At 39.1% G+C, this 16,302-nt stretch overlaps 3 protein-coding genes across 6 annotated transcripts in view; 1 reads left to right on the top strand and 2 right to left on the bottom strand.

The window, feature by feature from the left end:
• LOC107227011 (ornithine decarboxylase) overlaps positions 1 to 16,302 on the bottom strand; it is a 91,624-nt gene that overhangs the window by 58,576 nt on the left and 16,746 nt on the right. Inside the window, exon 2 of the mRNA XM_046732374.1 lies at positions 1,298 to 1,513. Coding sequence (XP_046588330.1) covers positions 1,298 to 1,472 — 175 coding nt within the window. The 5' untranslated portion in view covers positions 1,473 to 1,513. The remainder of the gene's footprint in view (positions 1 to 1,297; positions 1,514 to 16,302) is intronic.
• Positions 6,256 to 8,516, top strand: LOC124293084. Of its 3 annotated transcripts, XM_046732373.1 has the most exons (4): positions 6,256 to 6,895; positions 6,960 to 7,067; positions 7,138 to 7,825; positions 7,970 to 8,514. In XM_046732373.1, exons 1-4 carry the CDS (start codon positions 6,524 to 6,526, stop codon positions 8,287 to 8,289), a joined length of 1,488 nt encoding a protein of 495 aa, XP_046588329.1. In that variant the 5' UTR covers positions 6,256 to 6,523; the 3' UTR covers positions 8,290 to 8,514. The 3 variants fall into 3 exon arrangements, with proteins under 3 accessions (XP_046588329.1, XP_046588327.1, XP_046588328.1); XM_046732371.1 differs by having other exon boundaries at positions 6,258 to 6,895; positions 7,138 to 8,516; XM_046732372.1 differs by lacking the exon at positions 6,960 to 7,067 and having other exon boundaries at positions 6,258 to 6,895; positions 7,138 to 8,516.
• Positions 8,564 to 10,963, bottom strand: LOC124293083. 2 transcript variants are annotated; one of them, XM_046732370.1, is made up of 3 exons: positions 10,713 to 10,963; positions 9,916 to 10,227; positions 8,564 to 9,070 (listed from the first exon to the last, which is right to left on the bottom strand). In XM_046732370.1, the coding sequence occupies exons 1-3, from the start codon at positions 10,883 to 10,885 to the stop codon at positions 9,067 to 9,069; spliced, it is 489 nt and encodes a 162-aa protein (XP_046588326.1). In that variant the 5' UTR covers positions 10,886 to 10,963; the 3' UTR covers positions 8,564 to 9,066. The 2 variants fall into 2 exon arrangements, with proteins under 2 accessions (XP_046588326.1, XP_046588325.1); XM_046732369.1 differs by having other exon boundaries at positions 8,564 to 10,227.

Raw genomic sequence — 16,302 nt, 5'->3', positions numbered from 1 at the left:
TTCTGAGAGCGGCCAAATTTTATTGTTTATGTCTATTTCAACGTGCATATCTGGTAAAACAGCAATCCTTTTCCTGATCCCACAATCCTTTTCCATCTTTTGTAGACCAAAAAATGTGTGATCTCCTCATGTAAAACCCCAACTTGGTGCTGGTAAAATACTTGCACATAGCTTTTTCCTAAAATACGTGTAATTAAATTCGTTACGTACTTGCTCCATATCTATAAGAACGTCCAGAATGATTCAAATGCTCCACTATTCACGGCTTAAAGTTCCATAAACAACGTTCGTAAAATACTCACCTATGATTTCTGACTTCACAGCGTATTCACGTTTCTTTTTTGCAAATAATAAAGCGATATTTCTAATTCTACCATTATGCCAAGAAATTATTATGCACCATAACCTCGTGAACTTGCTGTCACAACAACAAAACTGTCTCACTTACACTTTATGCGAGAGATACAAAGACGCAGCTAAATCGTACTGCGCATGCGTGACTCGTCATCTTGGTTATTCTTCGCAGCGAACTGCTCACTTATTGCTGGAAAATTGATCCCACTTTTGGGATCGGAGTTCGGTCTCCTTCCCTCTTACTTCGTGGCTCCCTCGTCGCTAGTCGGTCCTTCGCAAATTCGTTGGTCAACTGTTGGCGGGATGAGCGGGGGAGGCTGCGGCGCGTCGGCCGCCAGCGAGAATTGCGTCCGCCTTGGATTCCCGCGATGCACGGATCTTCGTTGGCTCCCCCTCTGCAGCCTTGAAATCCTTCCTTTGAAATCGTCGCTATTCCGCCATTCGACAATTTTCTCCAATTCGTTGCTGATTTCCTAATTGATGCCGTTGAATCTCGAAAAATAAAAAGAAACAAAAAGCCTGAAATGTCTTATTCGCGCTTCGGTACAGTGTCCCCTCTCGGAATTTTGGACACGTGACTCCATTTCTGGCGTTCTTTTGCAAATACTTCGCTACTCAACCTTGGCAAACCTTAATTTTATGCTTCACTCAGGGTTCCGAGAGCTACTTCTAACGGGCATCAAAAAAGCCACGTTACAGTGTACACACATATACACACACACTTATTGTTTGTACTCTTTAACTAATTATATTCTATCTGATCGGACACTTGCAGTGGATACCTACCCCCCAAGAAGTAATAAGGAATGTTAAAATACTTTATCGTTAACGCTGTAACGCAACCGATTAATAATTATATACCTATCTTACTCTGGTGGAATCCATGCGAATATGCAAACAATGTGCATACTGCAACACGGTTTTCAAGCTTTGTTGTACTCACCAAAGTACGGCTCTACCCTTGGAATTTTCGAACGCCAAGTTCTGTGTTTCTCAACGATGTCGCCGACATCCAGAATATAAAAAGCATCTTCTTGGTCATTACTTTCGATTATTTCCTTTATAACTGCAATGTTATCCATCTCATCGTTGATAAGCATAACCTTGTCCAAGTTCATGTCCAAGCCAGATTCGTAGTGAGCTATCGTCACAAGCACACCTATAATTTGAACAACATGAAAACTATTTATGTTGATACCTGGAATGCATTTGCATTTTATGTTACTCATTCGAAAATTATGCGCACAGCTATTTCTGCATTAGTCAAGTTCATGATTTTTACTCGAACTTTAAAACTGTTTTGCTGTCAATTGGTGGCTGAGTCGGACTGAGGCACTATCATAAGAAATGAATTATCAAAATATCGATTTCTGAAATTTGACACACTCTTCTAGTCTGAAACGTTGAGTTTGTCCAGTTTTTAGAAAAAGTTCATGAAATTGACCAATCAGTTGTTATGGGGTCGATGGTTGTGGTCATGACGAGCGGCTTCAATGACCGCATCCATACCCAGCCTTAATGTTACTAGTGCCTATTTCGGGTTCATAACCCGTCGACTACGCGTACATATAAAACCTAATTTCAAACATGGATTATACATCCATGATGCGGAACTTATTATTTTTCGACCAAAATAACAATGATATTAAAATACGCACTAGAAGTCGATGATCGTCTGTTAAGAGATACATGCCAATGCAATGAACCATAACTATTTATAGTAGGAAGTAAACTATTCAAAGTTTTCGGAGTAGTATAGCTATGAGAGTTCTGAGTACAAACACCTTCTTTACCGACCAAGCCGCTCCGCGCACCCCAGACGCAAACCCTTGAAGGTTACCCCCACTCTCGTCAGATAAAACGTGCTCTGCCGTACCGACTCGAGGTCAAAAACGTGCAACCTTACCGACAGTTGTATCGGTCGACGGTGAAAAATCGCACTGCCTTACCGACAATTCTTATCGGTGGAGGGTCAAAATCATGCTGTTTTACCGACAATCCGACCGACCGAAGGTCAAAGTCTGTAGTGCTCGTCTGCCAACGGTAGAGGGTGCAGCGGGGGCGAGAACTTTTTTACCATCCCGCATTCCTTTCCCACGTTATCAACCACGTGACATCCCAAAATTAATAGTTCCGAGAATTGTTTTTTATCCACCCGGATATCGCTGATGTGTAACATCAACCACCTCACATTCCTTTTGTACGTTATCAACCACGCGACATTCCAAAATTGATGGTTCTGAGAATTGTTTTTCACTTACTCGGATGTCGGTTTGATATCCAAGGTCGACCGATAACCGCGGTACATTCAGATCCATGAATCTGCGGTGTTGTATTACTATCGCTCTAAGAATGCTGAAAGGTGCGCGCGCATACACAAACATACGTGTTTGATATCAACCACGTGACATTCCTTACCCTCCACCAAATTTCAAATTATATGGTGGGGGAATGTTATATAAGTCAAAAGTGAAAACTTCATCGTCAGTCTGAAGCTGTTCTTCTTCTTGCAAAAGAGAAGTGCTTTGGAACAACCACGTGAATTGAAGAAACGACTAGAACTGCTCATCAAGAATATTGGAGAAGTAAAACATCTGCTGAAAATCAGATCTGACCTCATTCAACTCACAAGAGATTTTGAGCACATACAACTCAACAGTAACGATTATGGACTTTTCAGAATTGAACGAAGTCGCTCGCCTGGAGACACTTCTGCCCTTGAAAAAGCTTTCGGACCTCGAAGTATACTTCGAATACCGAGTCAGTGGCGTTCGTCGGGTTAAAACGAAATTTGGTGATAAAATCGTTCTGGACTTGAAGGACTCTTTTACGATTTTTCTACCGAACCGACTGACCAAGGCCCTCCACGAAAATGAAGATTTGTTCCAGAAGGTGACGACAGCCAGTAACGAGAGACGGTTGCATCTACGCTATCTTGGCGGACCGTACGGTCAACTTGAATTCGTATACGTATAATCTGAGTATCACATTCAAATATTCAGTGTCCTGTGGAAGTCTTACGTTCAACAAACAAAAACAAAAAAGAATGAAATTATGAATATTTTTTCATTTATCGTCTAACCATCTTGTGTACCTTTAATCCTACGTACGTTTTGTACCTTGTAATTGTATCTAGAATTAAGTCTGAAAATCTAAGAGAATGCTACTTCGAACAGCACTAAGCAACGATGGAGGGTTTCGAGCTGCGTTTTCGTCTTGTAACTGTAATGTGAACTCTACGATTAATTTTGGACGGGTTCAGACAAGACCAGAGTGAAAGGTCGACCGATAGCTGCGGTAGTATACATTCAGAGCCAAGGATCTGCGGTGTTGGGTTACTATTGCTCTAGGAATAAAAAACATAACTCGGTTTGAGTACAGCTCGGTCAAGGATGGAGAGCAAGGTTGAATCATACATAAGCTTTACATTGAAAAAAATTCTCTCTTAAGAGCTAAGGTGAAGATGAAGGTGTAAAATTATTGCATGAATATTCTTTAAGAAACAGTTTTATTCAGTACAATTTTTAGGATACAGTTGACAATTACTTTACAACAATAGTACAATAATTCTATTCAACAGTATTATAACCAGGATGGTATATTCGCCAGGAATGCGGGACCGTTCTTGTAGATGCTTCTGCGCAGTAACACAAATCGTACACCCTCGCCATCCGAACAGTATGATGATTTTGTAGTCAATTTTGAAGTATCAAAACGTTTTGTGCTACACAGATTGCGTTGGGTATTGTATGAATGTCGCATCTTAGAGACACAGTTGAAGTTTTTTGCAAGGTTTGAAGCGACGGGCAGTCAAAGTCCAACATATCGATGATTTGAACTTTCGGGACAATTTTAAGCAACCAATCTCGTTTTTCTTCTCCTTTTACGTACACGGTTTCAGCTTTGCACAGCCTGTCTTCAATGGTCCACTCAACTTCCTCAAAAGGTATGGTTCCACAGCTCCAAGGTAAACCGTGAAAATCGCGTTCTAACCAAGAATTTTGGTTTTTGTATGTGACGTCCAGTAAATCCCATTCGTAAGGTGGCTTGAAGAAAAACATTGATGGAGATGCTTCCAAGTAGATTGAAATTATAGCCAATTCTTTCAATGTAAAGGTATTGTTGAAAGGTCTACGAAAGCTTTGTATGTCAAAGATAAGCTCCATCTTTGAACTGTGCGAGATGGTGGAAACGGGTCAGCTTTTATACCAACTTTTTCACTCCACCACTGAGCGGGTTGTATTCGACAATACGATCGTGAAAAATCAAGCAGTACGCCGATGTTTCAGCGGGAAAGTTGGCTTTAGCTTCAAATTCAAGACGGATGTCGACAGGTCTGTACTTCAAAGATTCGTTTTGTTTCGAACAGTCGATAACGAATAAGGGGACGTCTCGAAGGAATTCACTCTTTGTCAGTAACGGCTCGGGGTTCTTGTCGTAGTAGGTAGCTTGGAAGTTTGCGTACATCTCGTACAGGAGCGCGTACAGATTACGACTCATGTTGAGGTTCAGGTTACCGTACGGATAAGATTGAGAGTTCAAAAATAGCTTGACGTCCGTGATATTGCAATGATCGAAATGACCAGCGTTCTTGCCGGTCTTGTTCTTTCTACTTGTTTGGAAACCCAAAATGACGTAACGAGGTTTTTCAAGCTGAGTGGAAGTTTTCACAGTCCAAACGTGTTTCGATGTTGTGGGAAGTAAGGGATTTTCGTACAATTCCTAACTGCGGAAGCTCATCGAAATAGGTGCATCTTTCTGAACGAAATTTAATAGGTCAACTTTTTTCTGATCCGCGAGTTTCAAATACGGTATTAGCCATTCCACTGCATTGATCGTGATTTTGAATTCCTCCTCTTGAGTCTGCATGATAGCGTTGACGTCAATTCTTGATCTCGTCAAAATCAACTCATGTTCAGCGTTGACAACGATCTTGCGGTAGTCTTCAGCGAAACCCAATATCATGCTGAGCGGTATCAGTACGTCAAAATTACCCTCGGCATCGGTTAATTTTTTCTTCTCTTCTCCGTCAGCCAAGTCTGACCAGGGTGCAGGGAAGCGTGACCCTTCATGAAACTTGTCAAGTCAACGTTCTTGCTTCTATCAATCTCAACTGAATTAATTTCGTAGCAAATTTCTTCAACATATGACAGATCGCGTTGGTTACGAGCTGTGTGTTCACAGTAGCTGTACCATCAGGTTTGACGAGTCGTCCATGGGGATATGTACCGAACTTTTGCTGGGTAATATGCATAAATCCTGATGCTGAACGATGATTCGAATTTTATCGCTGTTGTTGAAAGTTGACGAGGCGTAAGGTTTGTGAGCGTGAATCTCGTAATGCACAACGGATTCGTCAAAGACGACTGGTGTTTGAATGTTTGAGATTTCTTCCTCCATGGTACGTAGCAGATGATAAAAAAGCAAAATCGGATTTTCAGTCGTCGGAAATTCCTCTTCCAAAAGTGGTTAGTTTCAGACCCAGAGCTATCAGGAATCGACGTTTCGAGGTGTTAACGGTTCGAGAATCAATCGATGACTGACTTGATCGGGGCATGCCGACTTACTGATATACCTACTCTTTGACAGTCTGTTATATACAATTCCCATCGTTTATTGCGATTTGATATGTAGTTTCACAGTAATAACTTCTCCACGAAAACTACCCAGGCCTCCGTCTTGATCCACTAACCGGAGCTGAACGTGATCTATGGTCCTGACGGTGATCGGAAGGTAAATGACGTGCGACGTTACTTCCATGATCTTATATCCTGGTTGGACAGTCTGGAAAAACTCGTGAATAGTGTGTACTTTGTGTACATTGACGTAGGCGCCCGTTGCAATGCTACACTCGACTCGCAACGCGTTGACCTTGAGTATAGTTACAGGCACGTCTGATTCGTGAGTTTTATCAACCTCCAATACACGTGGTGTAAATCCCAAAAGTTGAGCAATAGGCCTTTTCATCAAAATTTTTTTTTGTGCGCATGCGTCAAGATCAGCCATGTTTTTCGTACTGTTTTTTGTAAACAAGCATGTTAAAGTGCCCGCGTCTAGAAAATAAAAGCAAATAAATATTAATTAAGGTATATTAATATACAAACAGGAAAAAAAATTAAAGTAATAAGTGTCACTATTGAGAAATAAATTTTTGCAACTGATTGTAATCATGTTATCTGTACGAAAAGGAACAACAAAACGGTGTTGTTATGGAGTATGTAAAAGTGACACACGGTATAATTCATTCAAAGGCAATACATATTATTTTATAAATTTTCCAAAGCCTTGTCTAGAGTATCGCAAAAAAATTATCAAATCCTCAAGCAAATTACATATTAAAGCATGTGCAAAATGTGCAAAATGTGAATTGTGGGTAAAAAAATGTGGCCGAAGTGACAGAGGTTTTAGATCAATCGATGATGTGACTAAGGATACTTATATTTGTTCACTACATTTTCATGGAGAAAGTGGTCCAACTGAGAAGAATCCTGATCCTTTAAGCTACCAAGAATTTCAACAAATTGATAAATCAATCGATAAGGTAATGCATGATTATTTATACAACAATATGATTTTCGGAGTTATAACCTCAAAATAATTCATAGGTAGTCAAAGTTAGAACCAGTCTATTTGAAAAATATAAAAGAGCTGCTATGGAAGGAGAGAATGAATCAGAAAAAACGAAAATAAACAACATTTCGACGGTTGCACAGGTTGAGTATAAATATTATAATAATAAAATCGTATAGATTTAAATAAAAAAACTTTTTTCTTTTATTGTAGAAATCTACGGCCCATGAAGAGATTTTCAATGTTCCTGATGATACTGCTTGTTTTATTCAACAAATTTTACCAGATCAATCAGCAGAGATGAGAATACTGGAGGAAGAAACTAACTGTGAGGGAACTAACAAATTTACAACGATAGAAATTCAAACCGACAGTATAAAGATGCGTAATAAAAGTGTTCAGGTGAAGTTGCAAAAAAATTCAGCTGTGGAAAAGTTTGTAAATGCTATACGCATTGATGAAAAAAAATGTATATTTTATACAAGTCTGAATTTTGAGCAAATTCTAGCTTTGCATAGATTTTTGAGTCCAGCTTGTGACAACTTAGAATATTGGGGTAATCGAGAGACAAAAAATAAATCTTGTGAAAATAGTAATAAATACAAGTTGACATCAATGCAACAGTTAATTCTGGTGTTATTAAGATTACGCATGGGATATTTAATAGAAGATTTAGCTTACAAGTTCGATGTTTCTACAGGGTTTGTCTCAAAAATATGTACAACTTGGATTTATTTTTTGCATAATGAATTTACTACTCAATTAAAGCCATTTATGTTTCCATCTAGAAAAACGATAGCTGAAACATTACCAAAAATATTTAGGTCTATAAAAAACATTCGAGTTATTGTTGATTGTGCCGAGTTTTTTTGTCAATCGCCAACGAATTTTGAACACCAAGGTAATTTATATTCAAGTTATAAAGCTCATACGACTTTTAAAGTATTGATTGGCTGCACTCCAAATGGTTGCATTAGTTTTGTATCTGATGTATTCGAGGGTTCAATATCAGATCCTGAAATATTTAAGCGATCCAAAATTGCAGACTTGTTGCAACCTGGAGATGTGGTACTTGCAGATCGAGGTTTCACCGTTCACGATATAGTTGAAGCAAAGCAAGCACATTTGAATATTCCTCCATTTTTGAATGGACGCGATCGTTTAACTCCACAAGAGGAGATGTTAACAAAAAAAATTGCAAAACAACGCATATATGTTGAGCATGTTATTGGGCGTATAAAAAAATTCCGACTTCTTCAAACAGTTTTGCCGTTAAATATGCGTACTTTAATGTCACAAATTATATTTGTCTGTGCATGTTTAGTTAATTTTCAAACACCTTTAGTTTTCGATGAACAAGAGTAGGACCATTATATCGTAAAAAGTAAAGGAAAAAAAAATTGTAAATAGAAATAATTTTATGAACTTATTAATTCATATTTTATAAACTTTTTAATTCGTTTAATAACAATATTAATCTATTTCGTTCGTGCACTAAATAGATAATCTATTTTTATAAAGAACTTTGTAATTATTATATAACCATATTATTGCAAAAATATACTTTACTTATTTAATATATTTTGTAACAATTATGCACTTTTTTTCTATGTAATAAGAGATAATAAATAATAAAAACAATATATGTATATGTATCTTCTTTAAAATGCTTTGGCATAAGATGTAATTCATGTAGATAAGTCAAAGGGTATTAATCGCCGTGGGATCCTCATTTCAAAATATTCAGGAGCCAAAATATTTTGATGAAAAGCACTAACATGTTCAAGTATGGGCTCAATGAAGTTTTTATCGTAAAAGATTTTTTCTACGTGATAACCCTGTGGAGTCCAAATCACGAAATCACACCACGATCTTTCTGTGATCGCCATTTGAGTTTGTACTTGATAATAATACTGGTGAGTTCGTCTTAACTTCATCGTAGTATTATTGACTGAAGTACAGCAGAATGAATTACGTTGCTGTGGCGTTAGTACATGTAAATCAGCTGGCTTAAATTTTTCCAATATTTTTGGACATTTAATTTCCAACACGCCTTTTGTGTTCTTCAAAGGATCCGTTACTAAGCCATCAGGTGATGCTCCTATGCCTGGAAACTTGGAATTGACCCATAGGCCAGAATCTTCAACTATATAAGAAAATTTTTTGGAAGTGAAATTCTTATACTTCTGACGCGCAATTTCTTCATGTACTTGGCCATAGTGAATAGCTGCAGTCATGATTTTTTTATTAGTCCACAAATGAGAATTGACTAGGTTAAAGATTTGATCTTTTGTTTTCTCTGTACTAAATAGTTTAATTTTGGAAGCTGTAATTAATATTTTGCGAAATTGCCACCATTTATCATTTTCACCTTGAACTCCCGATGTTATGTCAATAGGTCCATGGTTATTATTATACACATTAGTAGTTAATCTATAAACCAATGTTTTTAAGTGACTTTTTCTTGGTTTATCCAGGTCGTAATCATCATATTGTGGTTGTAATAACAGTTGCCACATTGAAGGAACTTTCTGATTTGCATTTATAGATTGTAAATCACACAATAAACAATTAATTTTTTGCTTGTCCACCGGCTTGGATAAACTTCTGCCAGGATCATATGATCTACGTTTTCTGGTATCGATTTTATTTTTATACTGCATTTCATCAGCCTTATGTGCTTCTTTTTTTTTTCGACCTTGATTCCAGGTGCATAATTTGCTCGTGCAAGGTAAACTATCTTCGTCAGTATCATCCACAAAATTTAATAAGATATATAATAACGCAGCAACATGCGAGCAGCGACCCATACTTGAAGCTTTACAATCACAAGTACCGTGAATAACTCGAGCATTCAAAGGATCTATCATCACAGAAACGCTATGAATTTCTTTTATTTTATAAGATGCGTGGACTTTGCACTTCATACAGAACATTTTATTCGCAGTAACACCGTTAAAAATATCAAAAACGTGGCCGCTCTCAACGTACAATTTTCCTCGTTTTAGTGACTTGGAAGTACTAAAATCATCTTTAGGACAGTTGTTGCTATCAAAATTTTCATTATCACTGTCATTGCTACCTTCATCAATACATGACGTCACTAAATAATGATATATGGAACCATAGTTAAAATTCTTGGGCACATCTTGTGTGGGAAATGGTTGCCAAATTTGAGGGTAATTAGTTGTTTGAATTTGTGGTACGTTTTTATTCGGATCACATTTCTGTAGAATATCCAGCCACTTCCCCTTGTCGACATTAGGATCAACGTGTATGTTATTGTCTAATGCATTTTTCACCCTGAAAAATGGATTTCTTTTAGTATACATACATATTAACTGTTATTGCATAATATTTTTGTCATATATAATACTACAGTACATGATTCAAAATTAATGACTGAAATCTAGCAGAAATTAAAGAACTTTAAGCAATAAAATTATAACAAATGATATATTGACAAATAAAAAAAAAATTACACATTTACAAAATTTAAATATCTTTGTATACATTTTGTCAACATTACCTTTTTTTTATTTATTAATTTATTTATTTAGAATTGAAAAGTAATGTTGTCTTTAAAATGTAAACTCATTTCAAAATGTCATGTTGATCATCAAAATATTTAATTATTTATTTTATTAATTATAATAGTCATTATTTGTTAATTGAGATGTTATTGCAAATACTAATAGTTGATTGATATCATTAATTAACGAAAATTATTATTGTTATTTATTTCCATTAATTTTTTACAACAGTGTAAACAAGTATTGATACTTAACCTCTCAATCAGGACACTTTTTTTTCCTTGCTGTGATCGCCCATGGCATTTCAACCACCTTTTTAATTGTTCACAACTGTGTGCTTCCACAGAGCTGTAAACTAGTGAAGCACCATCAATAGTTTTTTCCAATAATTCATTTGAATGAGGAGATATTATTTCATTCCCAGCCATTGTTGGACAAAACAGTACGAAACTTTTGTTATTACCGCCAATTCAGCATGGCGGCTGCGCTTGCGCGCATCACATGATGAAAAGGCCTATGGAATCATTCGGCTCAAATTTTATCGTGTGGTTGCGTGTGATTTCGCTGCGTAATGTATTATTGTTGGGTTTAATGCTGAGCCTGACATCTGTATTTCTTAGCACGTTCTGAAGATACTTCTTTATGTCTTCGATCTCGTAGCTGCCGGTAGGTATGGTGATCACTTTATCAGCTACGTAAATTTTATTATGACCAACATCAACGTTGGGAATCGAATTAACGGTTAACAATTCTACCAAGCCAAGAGCATAACTTTTATGACGAGCAAGTTCGATCGATCAGTTGGGAAATATTGTGCCTCGAGAATCGAAGAGGTTCTCGAAATCGTTAACGTTAACGAACCATCAATGGCTGCGAGTGGTAGACTGACTTTGATGAATCACGCACCATGTTTATGGGTAAGTAGTAGAGATACGAGAGTTCTGAATAAAAAAAATGGCGGCGTACCGGCAGCGTATCCCGATTCCTTACTGACAGTCGGTATGTAACCACAGTGATGGTAAGCCTGACCCACGATATTCTTACCGGCTGAAACGTTGACATAGACAGCGCCACCAGTATTTTTGCCCGATTTTACCGACAGACAGTTTGACAATGAATTATTTGCTTAGTCAGATGAGCAGCCATTTTGATTTGTTTATCGTCAGACAGTTTGATAATGGGATTTTTTGCTTAGCCGGATGAACTTCCATTTTGATTTTTTCATCGTCGGATGAGCAAACATTTCAAATTTTTAATTTTTTTTTTTTTTCAGATGGTAAACATTTCACCGACGAAATTGAAACCCCAATCTTACCGACAGTTGGCGTTACCGGGTGTGATAAGATGATAACTTTTTCATTTATCATGTGATCGGGTAAACGTTTCAAAATAAGGGTTGGATGCTTTGAATATTCGTCTATTTTATTTTATTTTTTGCTGTCAGTTCCCATTATACCTGTTAGAGTATGCCCCCAGAGGTCTATGTAGACCTGTGTGGGACAAGGAAAGAGATGGATTAGCGCCCATCATTATGCGGCTGCAGCTGTCTTAAGATGTTCAATAGAAACACTCGCATTCGTACAAGGGGCAAGGGAGGAAATTGCGGAAAACCTTCCTGGGTGATTGAGGCCCCTCTTAGTAGGAGGGGGGAGAGAGAGGGAGGGGGAGAGAGAGAGAGAGAGAGAGAGAGAGAGAGAGAGAGAGAGAGAGAGAGAGAGAGAGAGAGAGAGAGAGAGAGAGAGAGAGAGAGAGAGAGAGAGAGAGAAAAGCGTTTATTCAGAATGTCCTGGGGCAAGGTACCCCCAATGTTGAACTCTCGATAGAACGTAAAAAACAGAAACATGTAACAGAGTGAGGAACATTTAAATTAAATTAAATCTATGCTTATTAAAGAACACATGCTATCAGGGTGGTACTACAAACCTAGTTAACTAATGAGCAAATCCTACAAGGAACATACATGTATGAGTCGTAATACATTGACATTTGGAAAATAAGATGTAGGGTATTTAGGGAACACACGATTATAATTTCTTCCAACGCCTTTATTAGTCCATACAATCTTCGAGCCGGACACCAGCACGGCTCGGCGACAATTGACTCGTCTCTTGACCACACACACACACTCTCTCATATCCTCGCTAGCTCACGCTACCCGTTACGGATACTACATAAGACAATCATATATCATATGTTAAGTCAGACATAGGCAGTAAGAGTTACGAATGCGCAGTACGGCTGGCCAGGTATTCTTCAAGTTTCAGCTTAAAAACAGACAAGGAAGATGATTCACGAATGCAGGTAGGCAATGAGTTCCACAGGACACAGGCAGATATCAGGAAAGATTTCTGATACACTGCAGTGCGGTGGACAGGGATACATAAATCGAGTGGGTCACCTCTAGTGTCTCGGTGACGTTTTGCCGACATAAACACTAACTCGTCAGACAGATAACTAGGTGTCCCAAGACTCAGAACATTGTATAAAAAGATTCCCAACAGGTACTTGTGCCTATCAGCTAGATCGAGCCATCCGAGCATATAGTAGTATGGGCTGATATGTTCATATTTATGCACATCAAATATAAATCTTACGCAGGAGTTAAGGGCATGCTTCAACTTAAGCTCCAAACCAGCCGTCATATCGCAGTAAACTAGTGAACAGTAATCGGGATGAGGTAGGATTAACGAGCTTACAAGCGACGAGCGCAGACGAGTTGGTAAGAGTTCTTTATTAGTTTTGAGTTGCCATAACGTACCATGCACTCTCCTCGAAACACTCAGCACCTGTTCCGACCAAGTCAAGGTATTATTAATTATAACACCCAGATTCCTAGCTTGGGTGACATACGGGATAACCGCGTCACCGACTCGTATAGGGGGGACATCCGATGATCCAATTAAGCTACGGTACCGAGCACTACTGATTATAAGAGCTTTTGTTTTGGAGGTATTGAGTAGAAGCATATTCCTCTGCACCCGTTCATATATTATCGCGACGTCCTCGTTTACGCTCACCATAGCCTGAGAGAGTTCATGAGGATAACAGTGTAAATAAATTTGTAAGTCATCCGCATACATCATATGCTTACAATGTTTCAACTGATAGGGCATGTCCTTTATGAAAATAGAGAAAAGAAGAGGCCCTAAAACAGTGCCTTGTGGTACACCACAGGAAAAATCCTTCCACGAGGAAAGCTTGCTGTCCTGTCCTATAGTAGCCTGTTTTCTGCCGCACAGGTAGGACAGAAACCAGTTCAAGGCCAAACTAGATACCTTAAGGTCCGCAAGCTTGGTGATCAGGAGTGGATAATTTACCATGTCAAATGCCTTACGTAAATCAAACAGAACCAGCACCGTGCATTTTCTGTCATCGATGGCACGCCTTATATCGTCTGTGACTCTGATGAGAGCAGACTGCGCACTATACCCCTTCCGGAAACCCGATTGGTACGGATCACGATAGTCGTTAAGGTCAAGATACCGAGAAACTTGGTCGAACACAATTCGCTCAAGTGACTTGGAGAGTGAGCAGCCAATAGATATAGGCCGGAAGTCCTGCATACTACCAGGGATCTTAATTTTCGGAATAGGTCGAACGAGCGAGCTTTTCCAGAGCGTAGGATGAACATTGTTTGACAGTGAGAAGTTGAATATATCGAGGATAGGCAGGAGTATCGTAGGCATGCACAATTTCAGAAAGGAAAGTGGAATAGCGTCGATGCCCATGGTATTAGATTTAGATTGGAACAGGTTACGCATGAGCCATTCTGGAGTAACTGCATTAAAATAAAAGTTATCGTCTCTAAAAGGTATAAGACGTGGCACCATGGTAGCCAGTTTACCCACGGTACTGTCATGCATGTCGCGCTCGAATGGTTCTGCAAAGAAATTGTTTAAATCTTCCATAGATATATTCTGCGGTAAATTAGCATCTTTTGATTTAACAATCCCAATACTTCGGAGTTCACGCCAAATTAACCTTTGATCCTTGATCCCTCTGAACTTATCCATAAAAAATTTGCTTTTAGCGGTCGGGATCAGCGACTTAACACGACCACGCAAGTCCCTGTATTTATCTCTAATAAGCGTTGACTTAGTTCTCCTGAAAGCTTTATACACAGAATTCCGCTATCTTATAAGTATCTTAATATTGTCATCCAGCCAAGGGGCTGGAGGACGCCTCAAACGAGCCGTGCGGACAGGGACATTCTTATTTACTGTGTTAGCTACGATAGTATTAAATGAATTAACTTTTAAGTCAATCGACGTAGCAGCAAATACCTGCGACCAGTCGCAGGATTCCAAGTCAGTTTTGAAAGCCTGGGAATCAAAGGACTTGAAGTCCCTATATTTGATGACACGTGGCTCGATCTTACCCGTAGTAAACAGGAGGCGAACGCTAATCAAGTCGTGATTTGATAAAGAGGCGACAGGTGACTGTGTAAAATCAGAGATCCTAGAGAGGTCATTAACCACGCAGATATCAAGCCATGTACCACTCGTAGCCGTGTGGTGCGTTGGACGGTACGGAATAATATTCATGCTCACGCTGGAGAAAAAGGATTTTAGGTTATTGGTATCAAAATTATTGGAACACAGATCTGCATTAAAATCGCCCATGACAGTGATGCTATTATAGGCTTGATTATACTGCAGGAAGGCCTCTTCAAAATTTGACATGTGGCCAATCTTAGGCGGACGTTATACCACGCAGAAGGCCATCTTAGACATACTAGTGCTGGAAATTTCAGCGATCAAAAACTCCGGCCTCGCGGAGTAGGCAGAGGTGGAGGTTACAAGAACTTTTGCTTCAAGTGACCGATGAACATACAACGCTACACCCCCGCCACCGATGACGGTACGGTCGCAACGAAGAATATTGTAGCCTGACAGGTGAACAGCTTGATCAGGTATATGTGGTTTCAGCCAGGATCTCGATACAGCAATTAGATGATAGTGTTTTGAGCAGAAATAGCCGCGAAACTCATCTATATGACATACCAACGACTGGGCGTTCACGTGGGAGGCATCAATATACTTACACACAGCCATTGCGAATATAATATACAACAAGAATATCAAAACAAGCTGATGGGTCACAGCCCAACTTATCATAGATAAATAGACCGGCACAAAAATAAACAGTGACCATACATATGACGTGATTATCAACAGTAGCTAAAAGGCTACCTTGTAAAAGGATTAACCCATAGCATGAGCAGTTTGAATACAAAGCAAAAAGTATACGCAGTAAACAAAATCAAAATCCTAATGCGAGCAGGTGAACAAGCAAGTAAGCAAAACAAGAGGTAAGTAAGAGTAGTTGCTATGAGGGTCTAGTTGGGATGTCGGCGATCTTCAAGATGTGTATAAGCGGAGCCCCATCTTTTTCCCTCGTATAAACATTGCCATTCTTCGTCCAGGCATACTTGACCACCTTCGCTCGTTTGGCAGCCCTTGCCGCCGCGAAGAGTTTACGTGATAAGGGCGTCAGACTTTCGCTGATGAAGATGTCGTGAACCTCGTTGTCCTTCCATTGTAAATCATGTGTTGTGAGTTTACCCCTTCGCTTACGGGCGCTAGCTACTAAATGTACCGCTGTGTCACGACGAGTGAAAACGGCGGTAATCGGGGATGGACGAGCTGCATCATTGGACGGAAGACGGTATATCGAACTGACATCCATAGCCTCGATGTTAAGTCCGAGTGAATCGCCGACAGAAGAGAGGATGTTACACAAGTCCTCGTTATCCCTAGACGGAACTCCACTGATTTCTACTGCATTGAGGGCCAGTTTTTGCTGAAGCTTATTATTTTCCACCTGTAACGCGTCGACCTGTGAT

The sequence above is a fragment of the Neodiprion lecontei genome, chromosome 2, assembly GCF_021901455.1.
Source record: "Neodiprion lecontei isolate iyNeoLeco1 chromosome 2, iyNeoLeco1.1, whole genome shotgun sequence".
Lineage (NCBI taxonomy): Eukaryota > Metazoa > Arthropoda > Insecta > Hymenoptera > Diprionidae > Neodiprion > Neodiprion lecontei.
This window is presented reverse-complemented; position numbering and strand designations above follow the sequence as displayed.